Raw genomic sequence first — 17,049 nt, forward strand, 5'->3', positions numbered from 1 at the left:
ATACAGTGCCGTTCATGATCTAAGGACCACTCAAAGAACTTAGCTACTGAACTGCCTATTCACGTACTTATCCAGATGTCTCTTGAACATTGTCATAGAATCTACTTCCACCATCTTCTCCGGCAGAGCATTCCAGGCATTCACCACCTTCTGTGTAAAAAAACTTGCCCCTTACGTCTCTTTTAAACTTCCCCCCTCTCATTCTCACCTATGCTTCTGAGGAATTGACCCTTCAACCCCAGGAAAAAGATTCTGACTCTCCATTCTATCCAAGCCTGCCATAATCTTGTAAACCTCTATCTTTCATGAAACTGGCATGGACTATGTGGGATAAAAGGCCAGTCTTTGTGCTTTAAAACTTCGTAATGATATGATCTCTGCCTTAGTTCAGAGCCAGTCCAGCTCCCACTTGTAGGTGTTCAGAGAGTCAGCACCCACCTCACTAGCTGGTCATACTTTGCTGAGACCCAATGCATCAAGACCCTGCTTAACATCAACTCACTTAACTATGTTTCACTTAAATGTCGCCAATAAAGTAGCATCAATATACATTTAACTTTTGGGTTTCGCTTTGACTACAGACTTCTCTTCTGTGGCTTGTCTACCAACATAACTTTTCCCGGAACACTTCCACCCACTCCCTCAGCCCCTCTTCCCCCCACTCTCTTGATGACTCCTGCCCTCTTCCTAACTCAGTCCTCAGGGTTCTGCTGCTGGCTTCATTTCTGAACTCGCCATCTAGTGGCAGAACTTGATTGGTGCAGATAGTCCTCGGACTTGCTGCTACCTGCACCCAACCAACTTCTGCATTGGGACATGGTCAATTTACTGAACTGGGATGAATACTGTGTTTTTTAACAATAACTTAAATTATTGTGTTATATGTTGTACTTGATCTATATTTGGTGATGTATTTTATTTTACAAGCTAGATTTGCCCAGTGCAGCACAAATATGGCACAGGAGTTCACCTTGTACCTTGTTATTTTCTGGGTGAGAAATGTCTGAAGGAACCTAACTCTGGTTTTAATATTGATTCCTATAGGAACTTATGATTTTTTGATTTTCAGGAATACAACTACAACTTAAGTGAGGAATTACTGCACTATCTGGGAACAATATCCAATTCAGTACATTTCTATTCTTACATGTTTCCTCCTCCTCCGTGGTTTGTTAAATGGAAATAATCCATCAATTGGAATGATATCCATCCTTTCTATTATTTTACCCATCTCTATTAGGTTGATTTGTTTCTCCAAGATTAAATGGATTCAATTCAAAGTAACTACAGTTCCTTAAATCAGGGATCATTCTCATACAGCTATGATATTGTGGAAATGGGAAATTTGGAAAGCACTGCTCTTATGGCTGTCAGCTAATAAAATGGATAAAACCTAAGTTAAACATGGAAATTTGGTAGCATTGTCAATGTAGGACATCTAGGAATTAACAGGAAAAAATTTCAATCTTAAATGCAGCCCCATATGGGCACAAACCAGGACTATCCTCGTGTAAACAAACAAAGCCACTGACCTGCTCTTTAACCAGTTGCATCCGCAGCATTTCCTTATGCTGCTCCTGCTTGCAGCGTAGCTCGCGATCCTCTTCATCCTGCTTGCGTGCACGGGCCACGTGATACTGGGCTTGGCTCATCAGATCAGAGCACTGCCTGAAACATGCACATACAAATACCCTCAGGGCTGATGAGAAAATGCACAGTGCTGAAACCCCCAGCCATGCTTTTGTCACCAGCAGACTTGGCTACTCCAATGCTCTTTTGACTGGCCTCCCATCTCACACCCTCCTCAAACTTCACCTCACCCTAACCACTGTCGTCCCATATCCAAAACTTGCACCAAATTCCACTTACCCATCATCCCCGTACTTGCTGACTTATACTGGCTTCCAGTCACACAATGCCTCGATTTTAAAATTTCCAACTGCACCCCCCCACCCCAAGTTCCTCTACTGTCTTGTCCTTCCCAATCTCTGTTGCCCTCTCTGGCCTGAGATCACTGTACTCCTTCAATTCTGGCCCCTTACACACCTCCCAGAATCTTCACCTGCCTTCAGCTGTCTTGGTTTTAAACTATGGAATTTGCTATCTAAACCTCTGCTCTCCCTTCTCCTTTATGACACACCTTAAAATCTACCCATTTGACTGGTCTTATGGTGATCTGTCCTAACATTTTATCTGGCTTCATGTCAATTCTTCTCTTTATTACACTTCTGTAAAATGCTTTCGGACCTTTGATTACCTTAAAAGTGCTATATAAAATAAAGGGTATGATAGTTCCGTGATGTTGAACTTATAATCCAGATGTCTGGATTAATAACCTAGTGCAAATCCAAATCCCTTTCTAACTTTGCTAATAATGTAATGTTTAGCTTTGTTTTGTATTCAGTTTAACAAAACATGTGGAAATGAAAAGTTAATAAAAGCTTTCACTCCTCTGGCTCAATATGTCGTTACATGGATTAGTTTCATTATTACCCTCTGTGAATGAAGTGCCTTGAGGCATTTTACTATCCTTTATCCTGTCTAGGCCTATATGTGACTACAGTCCTATGAGACTGCCCTCTGAAGTGGCTAGCAACTCATTCATTTGTATCAGCTCCTCCGACAGGCAATTAGAATTAGGTAGTAAATGCCAGCCTTGTCAACATCAGGCAACAGCTTGTAAATGGGAGGAACTTCTTCACTCAAAGGGTGGTGAATCTCCGGAATTCTCTGCCCGTTGAGGTGGTGGAGGCTGCCTCGCTAAATATTTTTAAGATGCGGGTTGATGGGTTTTTGATAAGCGAGGGGATTAAGGGTTATGGGGAGAGGGTGGGAATGTGGAACTGAGCCACGACAGATCAGCCATGATCTTACTGAATGGCGGGGCAGGCTCGAAGGGCTAGATGGCCTACTCCTGCTCCTATTTCTTATGTTCTTAAATGAACAACAATACAATGTAAGTTGCTACTGCCATTGGGCACGTACCTGGCCTCTGCAGCAGCTTGAGCCAAATCGAATCTCATTTTATCCCCGGCATTACTGAGATACTTGAAATACCTGAAAGATGGAAGATGCAGGATTATAGCTCAAGACAGGACTGCATCTGGAGTTCATGCTCTCAACTTCAAGCACCGCATCTTACCGATGGGCAAGTTCCAGTTCTTTGACTGCATTCAACACTGCCTTCAGATTGCTCTTTTCATCTCGGAGGACAGAGGTGGCTAGTCTCTGGAGCACCAAGGCCATGTTAAACATAAGCACGGTGTCATTAGGGGCTGCATGCCTGGCCTGTGAACACAAACCATTCCTTTCTTTACTGAACTTCTGTTCTTAAATGGAGATTCAATCTGCTTCCTTAAATAAAGACAAATCTCACAGACTTGCATTTCAACTCGATATAATTACACATTGAGCATTGCTGTGGTGTAGTTTTAGATTACAGACATCCCAATCTTCTTGATTAGAGTAGGATAATTGGTGCTACAACTGACCATCACAATTGACAAGTAACTGTTGTAAAATAGTCTTGATGTAGAAGAACTTTTAGGGAAAAGTGACCATAATATGACAGAATTTTCCATTAAGTTTGAAAATGATGGGTAGTTCTATCTGGAACTAGGGTCTGAGATCGAAGCAAAGGACACTATGAAGGTAAGAGGCGCAAGTTGCCTGTAGTGGACTAGGAAATACATTAAAAGGGAGACAGGCAATGGCTAGCATTTAAATAATTAATAACGTGGTTTGCAATACATTCCTTTAAGGCACAAAAACACAACAGGAAAAGTTAGTTAACTTTGGCTAACAAAGGAAGTTAAATATTGTATTAGATCAAAGGAAGAGGCTATTAAAGTTGTAGAAAAAAAGTAGCAAGTCTGAGGATTGGAAGCATCATTGAATTCAGCAAAGGAAGACCAAGACATGATAAAGAGAAGGAAATGGAATATGAATGTAAATTAGCAAGAAACATAAAAACTCAGTAAAAGATTCTATAGGTATGAAAAAGGGGAAAAAAAATCACAAAGGCAAATAAAGGTCCATTGCAGGCAGGAGAATTTATAATGGAGAATAGGGAAATGCAGAAAAGCTAAATAATTACTTGATGTCTGTTTTCATGGAGGAAGATACAAACATCCTCCCAGAAATAAGAGAACCAAAAGATTAGTGGAAATGAGGAAGTGAAAGAAATTAGCATTCGTAAAACTGGAGAAATTAGTGGGACCGAAAGTTGATAAATCCCTGGGACCCAATGACATACATTTCAAAGTGCTGAAAGAGATGGCTATGGAGATAGTGGATGTAGACATCGTAAAAACTCTATAGATTCTGGAATGGTCCCTACCATTCCAGGAAGGTTGCAAATGTAACCCACTGTTTAAGAGAGGAGGGAGAGAGAAAATAGGGGACAGACCTGTTAGTTTGATGTCAGCATCAAGAAAATTACTAGAATCTATCATAAAGAATGTGGTAACTGGACACTTAGAAAATAACAATCTGACTGGGCAAAATCAACACGGATCTATGACAGGGAAATCATGTTTGATGAACATGTTGGGAATTTTTTAAGCATGTAATCGATAAGGGGGAAACAATGGATGCAATGTAATTGGATTTTCAGAAAGCTTTCAATAAAGTCTCACAGAGGTTAGTAAACAAAATTAGAATAAATGGGATTTGGGGATAGCAGAATCGAGCATTGATGAATGGATAGAAGACAAGGCTTAGGAATAAATGGGTCATTTGCAGGTTGACAGGTTGTGACAACTGTGGTACTGCAAAGATCAGGACTTAGGCTATTCACAGTCTATCAATAATTTGGATGTGGCAACCAAATATGATGTTTCTAAATTTGCTGGGGACACTTAACAAGGTGAGAAGGTGTGTTGTGAGGATGATGAAAAGATGCCGCAAGGGGATTAGGATTAGTGAGTGGTCAAAAATGTGGAAGATGGAACATAATATGGGTAAGTGTGAGGTTGTCCACTTTGGTAGCAGGAACAGAAATGATGAGAGATTGGGAAATGTTGATATCCAAAGGATCTCATTGAAATTTTTAAACTTAAGAGACTAGACAAGTGATAGCAAGGATGCTTCTCTTGGCAAGGAGATCTAGAACAAAGGGTAAGCAATTTAGGACCAAGAATGGGGGTTGCTTCACTCAGAGGGTAGGGAATATCTGAAATCTTCTACCACGTAGGGCTGTGGAAGTTCAATCATTGAGTATGTTCAAGACAGAGATTGATAAATTTCTATATAATGTCAAGAGACATGGGGAAGTGCATGAAAATGGCACTGAGAGAGATGATCAGCCACAATCGAGCTTGATGACAGAGCAGGCTCATGGGGCTGAATGGCTACCTACTACCAAGTTTCTAGGTTCGTAGGCTTGGAGCCAGGAAGTGATACACCGAAATGTCCTTCACGATTGAAATGAAAGTGGCTTTTTTAATTTGTTCCTGGGGTGTGAGTGGCAATGGCAAAGCAAGATTAATTGACCATCCCATTTGCCCTTGTGTGGGTGATGGTGAGCTGCCCTCTTGAACCATTGCAGCCATGTAGGCTAGCTAAAAGCGCTTGTCAGGACCTGCGCTTCAGCCTTCTCTACATATGAGCTCAAGCTTGTGAAAAAGTGTAATTCACTGCCACAGGAAGCTATAAATGGTACGTCAACAGAGATGTTCAAAAACAAATCTAAGAAGTGAATTAAGGCTTATGAAATTTGGGTTGAAACAGCAGAATTGCTAGGGCTAACAAAATGTCAGGGTGTTTAGAGAGACCATATAGTTTAGAATAGTTAGAACATGGAATTTTCCATCAAATTGAATACTTGAGAGAAATTGTATAGGTACATTTAAGGAGAAGTTGGATAAACACATGAAGGAGAAAGAAATAAGACGATTATGTGACTGGGTGGGAGGAGGCTTGTGTGGCAAACAAACTCTAGCACAGACTAGCTGCAGTGCTAATTGTTCTCTACAATAAATATTACATATTAGCACTGCTGCCTCATAACACCAAGGACCCAGGTTCGATTCCTGGATTGGGTCACTGTCTGTGTGGAGTTTGCACATTCTCCCCGTGTCTGCATGGGTTTCCTCCGGGCGGTCTGGTTTCCTCCCACAGTCCAAAAGACGTGCTGGTTAGATGCATTGTCCATGCTAAATTCTCCCTCAGTGCACCTGAACAGGCGTCAGAGTGTGGTGACTACGGAATTTTCACAGCAACTTCATTGCAGTGTTAATGCAAGCCTACTTGTGACTAATAAATAAACTTTACAAAACATAATTCTACAGATGCACTGAAGTGTTTGAATATCCTTCTCTGTTGTCTACAACAGAACCAAAACCACCACATTACTGTAGACTTTTATGGTGGGCATTATGTACCAAGTGCCTTGGCCCTTTAAATAGATTTTTCTAAATTAAAACAAAAGTTACCTTCAGCAAGGTCTGTTTGCAATCCTGAAGCTTTCCACACTTGAAGTAAGCTCTTGCTAAGAAGAGCAGTACCTCTGTGCTCTGGTGTTTGTAAAACTTCTTCAAGCAGTTCTCATACTAGTGGAAACAAAAGCACGCGTTAGTTGTCACAAACCTCCTCCACTTCTGTTCTGGAATCTTGGATCCAATCTCTCAGTACAATAGGCATCACATTTCAAAAGTGCTTCAATGGTTGTGAGTGTTTTGGGATTTCTTGGTGTCACGAAAAGTGCTACAGGAACGCGAGTTCTTTCTTTCTGTCAAATTCCACACAGGCTGATGGGTTGAAAGATGCTCTCCTTCCCTGTTTGCTTTAAGAGTCCAATAGGAAGTGAATTTGTGCAGTATCCCATTGCATTTCCCAGCAGTTAGTACATGAAGTTAGCACATCTAATGCAGGATGAAGTAAATGCTGACACCAGAACATGACCGTGAAAACTTAATTAAACCATATCAGAATATTATAAACACTTCTTTAACAGACAGGTTTAGTTTGCCTTTTAACAGATTCTAAGTATAAAGGGAGTGACTCAAATCCATCAGGTCACTCAAGATCAACTTGCTGCAATGCCTTAATATAGATAAAAGAGCTTCACAGAAGCATAATCAAACAAAAATTGAGATGGATACAAAGCAAGAAATATTGGCAGGGTTTGGCTAAATGCTTAGTTAGAGGTAGGTTTTAAGGAGGGTCATAAAAAAGAGAGAGGGAGCTTGAGACAGGAATAGCTACTGAAAATATCTAAAGGGTTATAAAGTTGACATAAAATGTATGTTTGATACTTACCATCTGGACAGCACTTATGTACTGTTTCTGCTCCACATAGATATGTGCCAGGTTTAACCAGACATCACTTATTTCTGCTGTAGCCTCCCTCACCTGGGCAAATACATCACGAGCTTCACGGACATATCCTTTGTGCGCCAATACAGCACCTAACAAGAAACAAGATGTTAAGAACACTTTCATATCACTGCATCACTGTTCACAGGTTAACAAAGCCATTGATAAAATGTAGAGATCAGGGGTTTTATAAATAAAGGCTAAGAAAGCAAAACCGTTCAAGATTCACTGCAGCAACCCAGCACTATGCAAGCCTGGACCCTTTACTACCTACAGGAACAAGAGGAACAGATGTATGGGAACACTACCAGCTTCTCCTCCAAGCCACACACCATTCTAACTTGGAACTATCACCTTACTTTCATGGTCACCGGATCAAATTCCTGCAACATTCTTTTGACATCACTGTGGGTGTCCCAACATCAGATGGACTGCAGCAGTTCACCACCACCTTCTCAAGGGCAATTTAACAATGAGCAAGAAATGCTGGCCTTGCCAGCAACACCTCACTTCCCATGAAAGAAAGAAAAACTTTTGTTGTAGTGCCCAAAAATGTTCACAATACTCCAAGTGTGGCCTAACCATGGCTTCGTATAAATGACAAGTGACTTTTACTCCCAGTATCCTTTTCCTTGAGATATAAAGGTCAGCTTTTCACTAGACTTTTTTGAATATTTTTTGCAATTGCTCAGGATATTTGAATAAGCTACATACCTGGACACTCAAGTGCCTTTCACTTCCGCTGTTTCTACCTTTTCACCATTTAGAAAGGACCTTGTTTAACCCTTTGACTACACTGAAACACACTTTCCATTTCTGCCGTTTACTTGATCTATTATCTTTGTATTTTACGTATCTACCTAAACTGTTTAAATGACTACTTTTACTTCATCAGCAAATTTGGATATGTGGCTTTTTGTCTCATCATCTAAATCATTAATAAATGTGGTGATAGTTCAGGCTCCAACAAATTCTTAGAGGACACCACTTGCAATTCCTAATTAAAAACATGTAAATTACCTCTACTGTCACCTTCCATTCAGCCAACTTCTTAATCAGGTCAATAATTTGTCTTCAATTCCATGAGTTTCAACCCTGGCCAATGGTCTATTATGAAGGCATTTAGGGATGCTGGCCTGGCCAGCGATGTTCATATCTCATGAGAGAGTAAAAAAGTGAGGAACCTCATCAAATGTTATCCGCAAGTTCATATAAATAAATTCAGACACTTTCCAGATCACTACTTCAGTCACCTCTTCAAAAAAATTTAATCAAGTTTGTCAGGCGTGACCGTTGGCAAATCATGGCTCGCTCTCATCAGTTGAAATGTTCATGGTGTTTAGTCACCCTCTCCTTAATTATAGTCTCTCACAAACAGCCAACAAGAGATATTTAGGCTAACTGGTCTCTAATTCCCTGGTTTCCCTCTGTCACCTTTCTCAAGTTGCAGAGTGATAGGTACAATGTGAGGGAATGGCTACCGAATCAAGAAAACTTTGGAAGATTGCAGATGTCTTAAACTATAATGTTGTCATCTATTCCTTTTATTGACCCGAATTAGAATGCAGAAATACACAGTTACCACCCTCCCCACTCTGTTGCTCCATTAAAATGATGAGCAGCATCTACCTATGCCATTAGCAGCATACAAATTCTTGGGATCATTCCTGAGTACTTGTTTGTAGATTGCAAGTGCTCGGTCCTGGTGACGTTTCTCCTATTAAGTGAAAAAATAGACAAAGTATGAACAAACATCATGCTTCATATCACTTGGTAGAGCATAAGAGATTCGCTCTCCAGTTCAACATCAACTGCATTTATATAGAACCCTAAGGCAGTAAATTAATTGACCTGCTGTGAATTTAAAGCTTTATAGACATCGTCATGCATCACTTGACACTTGCTACATTTCATCTGGCCTCTCAGCTTAGACAGCGTGGACTTTGGATATTCTGGATCCTTCAGTGGGATGCCTTTCTTATCGCCCTGGTGAAGTGGTCTGAATAATCTCACCGAGAACGTGGTTCCAACTGGTCAAGTAGGGATTTGTTGTACTTAAGCCCAGATCATAAGAATGCAACAGAAAATGACTATTAGGTTCCTTTGCACCTGCACAATGTTTGGAAGGACTTAAGCTAAACGTAATATTTTAAATTATACCCACCAGTCAATGCCCCATGGTGTGTCTAATGGCACATCAGACATTATGCTGTTTTGAACAAAAACCTGTTGCCATGTTCACACACAACATATTATTTTTCCGCTAACTTAGCAGCTGCATTTGTTTTTTTTTCATTCTTTCAAGGGATGTGAGCAAGACCAGCATTTGTTAGTCATCCTTAAGTGATCCTGAGAAGGTGGTGAGCCACTATCTTGAACTACTGTAGCCCATCTGGTGCCAATATAAGAACATAAGAAATAGGAGCAGGAGTAGGCCATCTAGCCCTTCGAGCCTGCCCCGCCATTCAATAAGATCATGGCTGATCTGTCGCTGCTCAGTTCCACTTTCCCGCTTTCTCCCCATAACCCTTAATCCCCTCTCTTATCAAAAACCCATCAACCCACGTCTTAAAAATATTTAGCGAGGCAGCCTCCACCACTTCAACGGGCAGAGAATTCCAGAGGTTCACCACCCTTTGAGTGAAGAAGTTCCTCCTCAACTCCGTTCTAAACCGCCCCCCTTTTATCTTGAGGCTGTGCCCCCTAGTCCTACTGTCTTTTTTGAGCGGGAAGAGTCTCTCCACCTCTATCCTATCCATCCCATTCATCATCTTATACGTCTCAATGAGATCTCCCCTCATTCTTCTAAACTCTAACGAGTACAAGCCCAGTTTATTCAGCCTCTCCTCATAGCTCAACCCCCTCAACTCCGGTATCAGCCTAGTAAACCTCCTCTGCACTCCCTCCAAGGCCAAAATATCTTTGCGCAGGTGCGGCGCCCAAAACTGCACACAGTACTCCAGCTGCGGCCTCACCAATGCCCTATACAGCTGCAGCAAGACCTCCCTACTTTTATATTCAATCCCCCTCGCTATGAAGGCCAGCATCCCATTCGCCTTCCTGACCACCTGCTGCACCTGCAAGCTGGGTTTTTGCGACTCATGCACAAGGACCCCAAGGTCCCTCTGCACCGTCGCCTGCTGCAGTTTTTTGCCCCGTAAGTAATAGTCCTTTCTACCATTCTTCCTACCAAAGTGGACCACCTCACACTTGCCAACATTAAATTCCATTTGCCATTTCCTGGCCCATTCGCCTAGCCTATCTAGATCCTTCTGCAGACTCTCCACACCCTCCGCACAATTTGCCGTTCCACCAATCTTGGTGTCATCAGCAAATTTCGACACCCTACACTCGGTTCCCTCCTCCAGATCATCTATATAAATGGTAAAAAGCTGACGCCCCAGCACCGACCCCTGGGGCACTCCACTAGTCACCATCCGCCAATCCGAATAGCACCCGTTGACCCCCACTCTCTGCCTCCTATTTGACAACCAATCCTCTATCCACGCTAACACCCTACCCCCAACTCCATGTCCCCTGACCTTCTGCAATAACCTCTTGTGAGGTACCTTGTCAAACGCCTTCTGAAAATCTAGAAAGACCACATCCACCGGCTCTCCTCTATCCACCGCCCTAGACACATCCTCATAGAACTCCAGTAAATTTGTCAGACACAACTTCCCTTTAATGAAACCGTGCTGCGTCTGCTCTATCAAGCAATTCCCTTCAAGATGCCTCGCAATTTCCTCCTTAATGACAGATTCTAACATTTTATCTACCACAGACGTTAAACTAACCGGCCTATAATTCCCCGCCTTTTGCCTGGCACCCTTCTTAAACAATGGCGTAACATTAGCCGCTTTCCAATCATCCGGCACTTCCCCAGAATCCAGCGACGTCTGGAAAATAACCACCAAGGCATCCACTATCACCTCCGCCATTTCTTTCAGAACCCTCGGATGCATTCCATCCGGTCCTGGGGACTTGTCCACAATCAGCCCCTCCAGTCTGTCGAGCACCGCCTCTCTAGTAACAGTAATGTCATTAAGACCCTCCAGTCCTATCACCTTTCCATCGCTAACACCCGGCAAATTATTCACGTCCTCCTCCGTGAAGACAGAAACAAAAAAGTTATTCAATACCTTAGCCATATCCTCATCCCCTACCACTAGGTCCCCTTTCTCATCCTCTAAAGGACCAACATTCACCCTAGCCAGCCTCTTCCTTTTTATATATTTATAAAAACTCTTGCTATCCTTTTTTATATTAAGCGCTAGCCCAGCTTCATAGTTTCTCCTACCCTTCTTTATCAACTTCTTTGTCAATCTTTGTTGACATTTAAACCTCTCCCAATCCTCTTCTCGCCCACTACTCTTAGCTACTCTAAATTCCTCCGCTTTTAATTTAACACTTTCCTTCACCTCCTTCGTTATCCACGGCTTATTACCTCTCTTCCTACTATCCTTTTTGACCATCGGAATAAATTTCCGCTGAGCACCAAGAAAGATCTCCTTAAAGATCCTCCACTGCTCCTCAACACACCCTCCCTCCAACGCGCTCCCCCAGTCCACATTCGCCAATTCTTCTCTCATCCTACCGTACTCCCCTCTATTCAAACAGAGGACGCGTGTCCGGGAACCCACTTTCTCCTCCTCCATCTGCACCAGAAATTCCACCATACAATGATCACTCTCCCCAAGAGGATCCTTCACCACAAGGTCCCTAATTCTACCCGCCTCATTACATAGCACCAGATCCAAGATAGCTCGCTCCCTCGTCGGCTCCAACACACACTGTTCGAGGAAACTATCCCGGCAGCATTCCAAGAACTCTTCCTCGAGCCCCCCGCGTCCAACATGGGTCGACCAATCAATATGCAGATTGAAATCCCCCATAACTACGGCCGTCCCACAGCTGTGTTCTGAAAGGAATTCTGAGATTTAGATCCTGCGACAGTAAAGGAACAGCAATAAAGTTTCAGGTCAGGAAGGTGGGTGACTTGGAAGGGAACTTGTAGGTGGTGGTGCTCCCATGCTGCTGCTGTCCATGTCCTTCTAGGTCGTAAAGGTCAAGAGTTTGGAAGATCCTGTTGAAGGAGCTTTGGTGTGTTACAGCAGTGCATCTTGTATGTGATACACACTGTTGCCACTGTGCGTCGGTGTTGGAGGGATTGAATATTTAAATTGGTGGTGGAATGTGATTCAACTGGACAATCTTTGTCCTAGTTGTTGAGTTTCGAGTGTTGTTGGAACTGTACTCATCTAAGCAAGTGAAGAGTATTCCTGATTTGTGTTTTGCAGATGGTGGACAGGCTTTGGAAAGTCAGGAGGTGAGTTATTTGCTTCAGAATTCCTCATCTCTGATTTGTTTTTGCAGCCATAGTATTTATATGGGTGGTCCAGTTCCGTTTCAGGTCAACAGATATTGATAATAGAGGACTTAGTGATGGTAACATCACCGAATGTCAAGTGAGGTGGCGGGGGTGGGGGGATGATTAGATTCTGTCTTGCTGGAGATAGTCATTGCCTGATACTTGTGTGGCATGAATGTTACTTGCTACTTATCAGACCAAGCCTGAGTGCTGTTCAGGTTTTGATTCACAGACTGCTTGTTTTTGAGGAGCTGCCAATGGTACTGAATTGCGCAATCACCAGCAAACGTCCCCAGTTCTGACCTTATGATGGAAGGAAGGTCATTGATGAACCGGCTGAAGGCAAACACCAGGACTCTGGGGAACTCCTATGGAGATGTCTTGAGACTGAAACAGCTGGCTGAAACAATCATAACCATCTTTATGACTTTAACCAATGAAGCATTTCCCCTCTTGATTCTTGTTGACTTCAGGACTCTTTGGTAACACACACAGTCAAATGATGCCATGATGTCAAGTATAGTCACTCTCACATCCTCACAACACAAGGCATTGACTGATGCGTACAGTACCTTTACTAAGGTAAAATATTCCAAGGAGCTTGATAGGAGCATTGGGATGTAAGAAGTCAAAGAACAAAAGAACAAAAATCAGCCCAGGAAACAGGCCCTTCGGCCCAACGAGCCCATGCCGCCATCTCAACACCACCAGTCCCCCTCTCTACCCACGACCCCTGTCTAATGTTTTATGGCCATCCAGATTGAGGGAAACTGATTTAGGGACAATTTATTCCTGCCAATCAGCCCAACAGCACATCTTTGGGGTGTGGGAGGAAACCGGAGCACCCGGAGAAAACCCACGCAAGCACGGGGAGAATGCGCAAACTCCCACAGACACTGGCCCAAATCCACGTGCCTACACAGCAATCAGCGATCGTCCAAGAGAGGGGTAGCATATTTCAGACAGGCTTGCCACAGTCTTTAGATTAGTTCATTATTTCTGTTCCTCATTGTCACACAGCTCTTACCAGTCAACTTAGCTGCAAGTAGTTGCTAGCTAAGTGGCCACACCCCAGTAAATTGCTTTGACAATCATGACAACTCTCATCAAATAGTGCGTTTTGTCTATCTTTTACATAAGATCAATACTGAGGGTGCAGATATTCTGACCGGTATGTAATGTTTGGGGGTAGGGCCTGGGTGGGATTGTGTTTGGTGCAGACTTGATAGGCCAAAGGGCCTCTTTTCTGTACTGTAGGGTTCTATGTTCTATGAATTTTCTTACATATTTAAAATAGCTTTCCTGTTGTTTAATGGAATGGCTAACAAATGCTGGGTAGTTTTTTTTCAAACAACATCAGAAACAATATGCTGTCCAACACAAAATGCTTTATTCTGCTGCTAAAATGGTGTGCTCCAGAATCTAACTAATATTAAGTGAATACTGAACAAATTGCTTCATAGATAGATTGCAATTTATGCCTGAGATCAGAACCCTGGTTTGAATGTGGAAAGGTCAATTAGGAGCCTGAGACATCATGCTCTGGTGCTCTTTAAAGATTTTTTATTCTTTCCAATTGATAGCCTCTGTTCTTCACATATTTTCAAACTGCACCCCCCCCTACCCCCCGGACCCCAAATTTCCAACAAGTTTTGGAATGTGTATGACATCTAAAGGGTGACAGACTGAAAGTGCAAGCTCATATCCGTTTGTTTAGTATATATTAGACAATCTATGCTCACAGAGAGATGGAGCCATGTTATCCATTTCCTTTGTGGCTCAGGAGGCTCTGGGTCCAAAAACTAAAGCACATCATCCAGGCCAATTCCTCCAGTGTTAGTGCTGAAGGAGCTTTTGGAGGGGCTGCCACCTTTCAGATGAAATGCTAAAACGAGGCTACACCTGACCTCTTAAGTGGATGCAAAATATCCCAAGGCACTATTTCAAAGAACAGTAGGGGAGATTTCTCCAGAGTCAATGCTTATCCTGCAATCTAAAATAGTTTACTGAACTATTCATTCGAGTACAGTTTCTGGGGTCATAGTGAAAATTATCTATCATGATTCCTACATCACCAGTGACTACAGTTAACATAGAACATTACAGCGCAGTACAGGCCCTTCGGCCCTCGATGTTGTGCCAACCAGTGGAACCAATCCAATGACCCTCTAACCTAAACTATTCCAATGTTATCCATATGCCTGCCCACAGACCATTTGAACGCCCTTAAAGTTGGCGAGTCCACAACTGCTGCAGGCAGGGCATTCCACGACCTTACTACCCTCTGAGTAAAGAACCTAACTCTGACATCCGTCCTATAATTACCACCCCTTAATTTAAAGCTATGTCCCCTTGTGTTAGCCATCACCATCCGAGGTAAAAGGCGCTCACTGTCCACCCTATCCAATCCTTTGATCATCTTGTATGCCTCAATTAAGGAGGATTTCACTGGCTGTAAAATGCATAGTGACACCCTGAGGTTGTAAAAGGTACTATCTGAGTGGAAATTATTTCTTACCTTTTCTCTGTCTCTGGTTGGCTGGTGCAAAGTCTGAAGCCAAACATTACCCAAGGCCAACATGGAATAGGTGTCATTCTGAGTTGACGGCTGCTTCAAGATTCGTTCAAACTTCTTTTGTCCAGGTCCCCATTCCTGCTTAGCCAAGTGAAGGTTCCCAATCAGCGACCATGCGTCTGGATGATCCTGAGGACAACATTAAGAAAAATAGTTACCTTAAAAATGAGTATTTTGGGGGAGTTGTTTATGGCTGGTCATCTCTAAACATTTTCCTTTCATAGCTGCAGCTCGAGTTTTGGGTGGAGTCTTAGCTTTAAGGAGAAGTCAGAAAGACAAATAGAGGTAGTTCAGTTCAAACTGTTGGACATACCACAGTGAAATGGAAAACTATGTAGATCAATCCTTCCACCTAGGTTGGGAACTATCTGAGTATGCATTAGCCTGAGCACACCCATGTCAATGTCCAGCATTTGTATACAGGTGGGAACACGTATGCACACATGTACACAGGTATGTTTATGCATGCGTTCGTGTGCTAGACTATATGTGGTGCCTGTGAATTAAGTAAGCAATAACTGGAACAAGCATTTGCTTAACAGCAGCAAATTTCCAGATGGTCACTGTATGCAGATATTGGAGATTCTGAAGGAAGAATGCCCAAAACATTTAACCCTGACCCAACCATAGGGTGAGTATATGGCAGGTATCCCACAATACAGTACAGTCAATAATGGCTTCCATTTCTAAACATCTGACTCGTGGCACTGGGTTAAGTGCTTTCTAGAACAAAACAGAATGATATTGGTTGAAAGACTGTCAGACTGTCAGAATCAGTCTGAAAGGAAATTTAACATTAATTGATAAAGAAATAGAATATAAAGGTGGTGAAGAGTTGCTGCTACTGTACATAGTGAGACCACACATAGAATATTGTGTATAGTTTTGGTCCCTTACTTGAGGAGAGATATAGTTGCATTGGAAATGGTTCAAGGGAGGTTCACTAGATTGACTGCAAAGATGAGGGGTTTGTCTTACAAAAAAAGTGATTGGGCAGTATAGACGTATACTCACTGCAGTTTAGAAGAGAGATCCAACTGAGATGTAAAAGGTGATAAGGAGAATTGACAAAGTAGATGTGAAGAGGATGTTTCCTCTTGTAGGGCAATCTAGAACAAGCGGTCATAGTTTTATGATAAGAGATGGCATATTTAAAACAGAGATGAGGAGGAATTACTTCTCTCAAAGGGTCATGAGTCTGTGGACTTCATTACCGCAGAGTATAGTGGATACTGGGACACTGAGTAAATTTAAGGAAGAGGTGGACGGATTTTTAATGAGTAAAGGTTCAAGGGCTATGGTGCCTGGGTAGAAGAGTGGAGTTGAGGCTGAGATTAGATCAGCCATGATCATATTGAATGGCAGAGCAGGCTCAAGGGGCTAAATTGTCTAGTCCCTCTTCCAGTTCTTATGTAAACAAAACCAGAGTTGACGTGAGTCATATAGGGCTGGGTAAGGCTCGGGGTACGAGGAAATATTTACCAGCATCCCCTGTCTATCACAATTGTAAAAACTTAGAAAGGGGTTTCATAAGATGGACATAGATATGCTATGGTGGGGAAGACCAAAGTAAGTGCCATAAATATAAAATCATCACTGATAAATCCATAAACTAATTCAGTATTTCTTTATACAGCAAGGGGTGGAAATGTGGATTTATTACCACACAAAGTAGTTGAGATGAGTAGCATTGATGCAATTAAGGGGAAGTTGGGTAAATGAGAGAGAGAGAGAAAGTGCAAGAAGGATATGCTAATGGGGTGAGATGAGGCTCTTACGATGTAAA

The 17,049-nt window shown here is 42.4% G+C and overlaps 1 protein-coding gene across 1 annotated transcript in view; it reads right to left on the reverse strand.

Moving 5' to 3' along the window:
- ctr9 (CTR9 component of Paf1/RNA polymerase II complex) overlaps window positions 1-17,049 on the reverse strand; it is a 54,714-nt gene that overhangs the window by 10,033 nt on the left and 27,632 nt on the right. Inside the window, exons 14-20 of the mRNA XM_080190081.1 lie at window positions 15,207-15,392; window positions 8,947-9,034; window positions 7,261-7,409; window positions 6,435-6,551; window positions 3,143-3,288; window positions 2,986-3,057; window positions 1,533-1,668 (exon numbers count right to left, since the gene is read on the reverse strand). Of these exons, the coding sequence (XP_080046207.1) occupies window positions 1,533-1,668; window positions 2,986-3,057; window positions 3,143-3,288; window positions 6,435-6,551; window positions 7,261-7,409; window positions 8,947-9,034; window positions 15,207-15,392 (894 nt within the window). The remainder of the gene's footprint in view (window positions 1-1,532; window positions 1,669-2,985; window positions 3,058-3,142; window positions 3,289-6,434; window positions 6,552-7,260; window positions 7,410-8,946; window positions 9,035-15,206; window positions 15,393-17,049) is intronic.

This window comes from Carcharhinus amblyrhynchos, chromosome 6, assembly GCF_965287045.1.
Source record: "Carcharhinus amblyrhynchos chromosome 6, sCarAmb.v2.hapA, whole genome shotgun sequence".
NCBI classification, from domain to species: Eukaryota; Metazoa; Chordata; class Chondrichthyes; order Carcharhiniformes; family Carcharhinidae; genus Carcharhinus; species Carcharhinus amblyrhynchos.